General features: G+C 35.8%; 1 protein-coding gene across 1 annotated transcript; it reads left to right on the top strand.

Annotated features, from left to right (window-relative positions):
• Positions 1–356: 356 nt before the first annotated feature.
• LOC105279944 lies at positions 357–1,130 on the top strand. The gene is made up of 3 exons (XM_011340072.3): positions 357–574; positions 685–801; positions 962–1,130. Exons 1-2 carry the CDS (start codon positions 376–378, stop codon positions 795–797), a joined length of 312 nt encoding a protein of 103 aa, XP_011338374.2. The 5' UTR covers positions 357–375; the 3' UTR covers positions 798–801; positions 962–1,130.
• Positions 1,131–6,714: the final 5,584 nt, after the last annotated feature.

The raw sequence follows: 6,714 nt of genomic DNA, 5'->3' as shown, positions 1-6,714 counted from the left end.
TGATTGGATATTGCGTGTCGTCACTGGCGTGACACGTCGCGATGTTCTCCAGAGGCCCCTACCTCTTTACTAACTGTCCGAAGTCTACTAATGCCAGAAATAGCGTTTTAGTATATGATACTGTAGTACTTTGCCACATGTCGTTTCTAACAGCAAAAGATAAGAGTTTTAAGGATTTAGAGATGTAATTACATAAGTAAGTTAAGTTAAGTTAAGTTAAGTTAAGTTAAGTTAAGTTTAGTTAAGTTTAGTTAAGTTTTTTTTCTAAGTTACTTAAGTAACTTGCTGTAACATGTTATGAAATTATGGATATAATTAATAACATATGAATTTAGGATTTTCAGTAATAAAATGGTTCTCGACGAGGAGACAAGAATGCAATCGAAGGACGCGGAAATAACAAAGCAGCGAAAAGTAATACGAGATCTTCAGCGGCGCCTGGCTGCTGCTGAAGCCGCAGTAAAAGCCGGAGAAGGAACGAGTCGAAACGAATCGAGAGAAATGCCACAAGTAACCACACCACCAAAGTTCAAAGAACAGTCCGAAGAGACAGATAACAAGGAGAACGAAAGACGTAAGTACAATATTTTACAATAAATAAATCAATAAACAGTAATTTAATAAAACAGTGATTTTTAATAAACAGTAAAGTCAAAATAACTGTAATTTTTTATTTATTTGCAGCTAGACGTTGGATGAAGAGCAAGTACGGACGAGGAGGTTGGCGTAGACGCGGAGGAGAATGGCCTGGACGCGGACGTGGACGTGATAAAGTTTATCATGTAACATTTTATTAGACAGGTATTTACCAATTATTGGAAAGGTATTTGATACCCTCTGTGTTTGATACTGCTATTATGGGTCGTTATAAAAGAAAATTATTTATATGTTCACAGCAGTATTATTTTATTTAACGAAAGGTGATGTGCCATTCAGTATTAATGCACATTTATTATTTTAGTTAAGGAGAGATGATGTGCCATAAAGTATTAATACACATTTATCCTTTCACTGATCGGATATGTTTTCTACGGAGTCCTTTTTATGGTAAGTTACGCATAGGACGTTAACATTTTATATTATTTTATTATTAACGTTTATAAAAAGAAAATTATTTATATGTTCACAGCAGTATTATTTTATTTAACGAGAGATGATGTGCCATTCAATATTAATGCACATTTACTCCTTCGCTATTGTTAGAATATGTTTGCGCAGTGTTGGTGGTATGCCCCTCTTATCCCGAGAGAGGGATTTGGATTTTCTTTGGATGAAATATGGGATAATAAATCTTCGGATGGAATATGAGATAATAAATGAAATAAATGAAAAATTATTGTAATTTTGATTTCACTGTTTTATTAGACTGCATCCTAGCCGTTTCCATCAGCCTCGTCCGTATTTATACTTTTCATGAACAACTACTTGTAAAATAAATAAAAAATTATTGTAATTTTTATTCTTTATTGATTTATTGTAAAGAATTAAAATTTTACTTACGCCTTTCATCATTCTTCTTATCTTCTTTCTGATGTTCTTCGGAATGTGGCACTCTTCAGATTATCTTGTCTTCAACTGCGCTCATAGAAGACGCAGTCTAGTTATAGTTACTACGTATAGGTATTATGTGCTCTCACTTACGCACACACACACACACTTATTCACTCGCTGTATTCTCTCATTCACTCACTCGATCTATAACCATAAACTACAAAGTATCTTGATGTATCGCTAGTGCTCTCTCGCGGCAGAAGTATCAACTGTACAAAACGATGACGACCATGACGTTTCTTAAATGTAAATTCCAAAAATCGGACTTTGCGTCGTAATATCTCCGATCGTAAGCACATAGAGAGAAAATAAAAACACTTTTCTTATGCAAATCATACCTAAGCTATTGAGTCTACTTAGAACTCGATCAATTCAACCGTTATTAAGATCTGATAATCTCAGGTACTTGCAGCTCACCGACTCGCGTAAGATAGTCACGGTGCGGTCTCGAGTTGCGCGTATACTTGGCGCGAGACACTACCGTGTCTCTTGATAACTCACATTCAGACAGCAGTAGCTTCGCCCTGGGCGAACGGGCAGGTAGAACGCGTTAACAAAGTTCTTAAATCTACCCTGTTAAAGTTAAACGACGACTCGACAAATTGGAAAAAATGGTTAGGAAAGGTACAATTTGTACTAAATAACACATTACAATCAATACGATCCCCAGCAAACTATTATTAGGGTATGATCAAAAAGGGAAGAGCGATAAAGAGTTACGAAAATTAATCGAAGATTTGACAATGATGGATCGCGATCTAGATAAGGAACGCGAACAATTGCAAGATGCGACGCAGTTAACGAATAAAGCCGTACAGGAATACAATAAAAATAAGTATTTGCGACACAAGAAACCCACTAAGTATGCGGAAGGCGATTTAGTTTTAGTTCGTGTAACACAACATAAACCGGGAATTAATTAAAACTTACTGCCGAAGTATAAAGGGCCGTATCAGATCAAAAAAGTTTTAAACAAAAATCGATTTGTGGTTACGGACATTCCAGGGTTTAACTTAACACAAAAACCTTACAATACTATTTTGTCCACTGACAAAATTAAACCCTGGATCCGCGTAGTGAGCGATTCCATACCTACCACCAATTGATACTTGCATTAGATTGTAAGTTAGTCATTAAGGTCATTTATTGTTACTTTAGAATAAGACTGCGAGTTTTTTGATGGGGAAAAAAACAAAATATATAATAATAATAAATAAATAAATAATAATAATACTTTATATATTACATGTATAGTCATAAGTTAGATGTAAGTCATAAAGTATACATATTCTTGCAATTAGTTCGGGACGAACTAAGGTGCCAGGACGGCCGAAGCTGTACGCGCCTAAAGTGCGTGCCTAGATCCAGGTACCGCAAGGATGACCAAACTCGGAGCGAATTAGGTCAAATATTTGCCGAACAGTAGCGCTGTTATCAATAAGGACCTGCGTGTGAAATCGACTAGGCGTGCGGAGACAGAAGCTATCGGAGCACATTGCGTGGAAGTCACGTTATAGTCGCGTAGCGAAGAATAAATTTCGGAGCCATAGAGAGAATAAGTCTATCGGTCCTACTGTCGGTTATTTAAAGTACTTGTATTCCTGAAGTGTTAAGAAATAATAAAATTCACGGAGCTATCCAATAATCTTGTTGCAAAGAAGAGCCAGTGAGTGATATTAATTTCCCTATTTCTTTCCCGGCATTGTCGAATAGCTTACACCATTATGATTTCATTCTATTTGATTTATTTTTCTTCATGGCTACTGTTGCTATGCTCGTGGGCTCATTTCATCCTTAATGAAACAAATACAAGTTAAACAAATGACGTTCGCGAGCATTACGCGCGAAGTGGAACGTATTCATTGTCGAGGCAATCATACGTTGGGTGCGGTTAACCTCTTTTGGTATAGGGTGAATTTTAGATTCTTTTCTATGAAAGATATAAGTAAGTGATAAGTGTGTGTGTTACCTGAAATTGTAATATGTGATTATTTTTTGGATTGTGCGCAGCACTGCGTACGTAAAAAATAAAATGGAATACAACTATTGTCTGGTTGTGTTTGCGACTAAAAGAAAAACAAAGGAAATTGATATAGTTCCTTCAACATGGCTTTATAGCGATAAACTTTCAAGTGTATTGCTCTGCAAATTTATGCCAGGACCTTATAATAATGAAAAAACTAAAAAATTACTGCATGGTGAAAAACGGTTCATCTCCCGAAAAAGATTGGCCCAGTTACCCAGTAGAATTGGTAAGAATATAAGTAACATTTTTCTTATTTTTTTATAAAGAATCATTTATTATATATAATATTGAAAAAATGAATTGAGCATTCAACTTCGATCTTCTTTTCTGTTAATTATTACAATTATTTGTGCGGAAGCTGAGAAGAAAGCAATTATTTTAGAAAAAGAACCCTATGCTTACTCCACAGATAACGAGAACAGAGCAAAACAAAAGGCTAGTGAAAATAAAAAATATTTTCAATTGAAATCAATTTCGCAAACACCTGTCTCATTAACTTGATGAAATTAATCTCGATATCAATATTAATGTTACGAAAAATACTGGTAAGTCACAATTTCTAAACAGTTACTAAAGTTTTATATTCTTTTTCCTTTCGATTAATATATTTTTTGTTCATACCTTTCTTCATATACAGGGTCCGGCAAAAGTATGGAAACTCCTAAATGTTATGAAGACTATGCATTTTAGAGAAAATTGCTTCAGACAAAAGTTGTATGGTTTCAAATAGCGCATTACACAGCAATATCAGTATGACCCTGAAGAGTATTGTCAAGGTCACATGAAGGTCATCTTCAATTTCTTAAATGGAAATCCCCATTTTTCTTGCATATTCTTGTAGCTTATCTCGAGAGCTTTCCAAAACACTATAATATAGCCTGTTTTCATGAAGTACTTTTCGAGTTATGGAGCTTGAAAGTTACGGTATCGTGGGTTTGATCGTTTTATGCGCAGTACACACGTCGACACTTTTGTGTCTAGATCGAGTGTATACATTAAGTGTCGACGTGTGTACAGCGCTTGAGATCGTGTTGCTAAAGAAAATTGCAGTGTCTCAATTGTTTCTGCAATTCACGTATGGACACGTCCAAACGAGTATTGCATGGCGCTCTAGTGTATTTCCAATCAGACGGAAATTTTTAGCGAGTGTCGCGATAATATTGCAGTTTGACTGGACGAAAGTAAAAATAAAACTTTTAATTTCCCTTTTGGAAGGGCTCCCGCACCTATGGGACGTCTCACAGGCTGATTATAAAAATCGTACAGCTTCAATTGAACAACTCGCGCAGCAATTTAATACTGATTCTGGAGAAATCATCTCTCTTTTTTCACCCACTCCTTTATCCATAATTTTCTTTTTCGTCTTCTATGTTTTCTTCTTATCACGATACAAGCGACTACCACAGCAGCGAGCATATGTTCTTCCATATTGATTTACTGATTTAAGGGGGTACATATGTCTAGATAGGTCCAAAAATCGATTTTTTTATTTTTGCATTTTCTTAATATAATATCTATTTAATATGATATCTTAAAAATATTTTTGTAAAGTTGTAAGGCGGAATTCAAAAAAATAAAGAAGTTACAGCATTTAGAAAAGGTAGCGGCACGCTCGCCGGGCGAGCGCCATGGAATCTGAATATATGTGTTCCGGTTTTTTCCGTTCGAGGGTCGACATCCCCTTATCTACAGACCGTATTTGACCTTGTATTCGACCGTACATTATATTTTCTCAATCAATTGTGTGACACAATGTACCTGCTGATGATTTTCGGAGAATAGCCGAAAATTTTGCATAGCAGCATAAAAATTGTTATAATTGCAACTTGTCTCGCCATATACATTTATAACAAAGGTGCGTCATCATTATTGCAAATCATGCAAGCTATGGAAATAGCTGCAGAAGCAAACGCATATCATTATGTGATGCGTGAGGATGAGTGCCGGATAAAGAAAGCGGAGTACGCTGAGGAAGAAATTACAAAAGAGGCCAGAATGTGTCGTAGACAAGCCAGAATGGAAATGGCAGAGGTAGTAGAGGACTCACTATATGGCGCTGGAATAGATAATTCCATGTAAGTTAAAAGATATCGGTTTTATATTGCTGAAAAATGTACTTAAAACTTTAAACGCGTTTTTCTCAAAACCGTGTTTTCAAAATCGGTACCCAAAATATCTCGAAGATGACTCGATGGATCGGAACCGTTCTTTTTTCTAGTTATTCAGCATAACAATATGCAGTCTTTGTCGTACGGGTTTTTTAAAATAAGCCTTCGTTTCTTTTTTACAGCCAAAAAAACAATCGCTTTTTGGTGAAAATTCGCATTCTTATATTCAGATAAGCAGAACTTCGCAATAAATGCGAATTTTCAAAATCGCATAAGACAAGGACTAGATTTTTTTTATATATTTTAAGAAACTTTTGTCCTTTTTTACTTCAGATGAATCATATAGGATGTACAGTGGGTACCGCAAAACGGGAGACCAGCGGATACGTCTGTCGCCAACGGCTATATCTCGAATATTATTAATTATTTTGACATTCACTTTGGGCATTTTGTAAATAAAATCATGTATAACATATTGGCAAAACTCCGCTTCGATTATCTTAACACTTTCTGAGAAAACAAGTCGTGAATATAGGACTATTTATGGCGCTTCTAGACATATGTACCCTCTTAAATCGACTCCCAATCTAGCCGAAATGTAGAAAAGTGTAAATAGACGCGATACTATTTGCCGATATCTAGACCCGACATAAGTGTATGACACTACTCTATCCTCAAAAATTGCAAAATACGTATAGACGGTAATGACACTGATCTAGACATAAGTGTCCGCTCTAAGTGACATCGTGTATATGCGCTATTAGAGTACATTCTGAAAGTGGCTTCCATTGATTTCCTGACAGTATGCCAATCTTTGATAGAACGCAGAAATAGCTCTACGATTATATTCAGCAGGTATTAAAGCTGCTTCATCCTTTATCCGCTGTCTCAATTCTTGACTGCTTTGAGGTTTTGTTTCGTAAACCTTACTCTTCAGGTAACCCCAAAAGTAATAATCAAGAGGACTTAGATCTAGTGACCGAGGTAGCCAATCTTCTCCTCCCTCATTTTGATTCCTTCTTCCTATTC

Source organism: Ooceraea biroi, chromosome 3 (assembly GCF_003672135.1).
Source record: "Ooceraea biroi isolate clonal line C1 chromosome 3, Obir_v5.4, whole genome shotgun sequence".
NCBI classification, from domain to species: domain Eukaryota; kingdom Metazoa; phylum Arthropoda; class Insecta; order Hymenoptera; family Formicidae; genus Ooceraea; species Ooceraea biroi.
The sequence above is the reverse complement of the archived record's forward strand: the minus strand, read 5'-3'. Positions and strand labels throughout refer to the sequence as shown.

Excerpts from the sequence above, each read along its gene's own strand:
- LOC105279944 (XM_011340072.3), top strand. The coding sequence starts at position 376 with ATGCAATCGAAGGACGCGGAAATAACAAAGCAGCGAAAAGTAATACGA. Across the intron at positions 575-684 it reads TAACAAGGAGAACGAAAGAC|CTAGACGTTGGATGAAGAGC; the intron begins GTAAGTACAATA and ends ATTTATTTGCAG.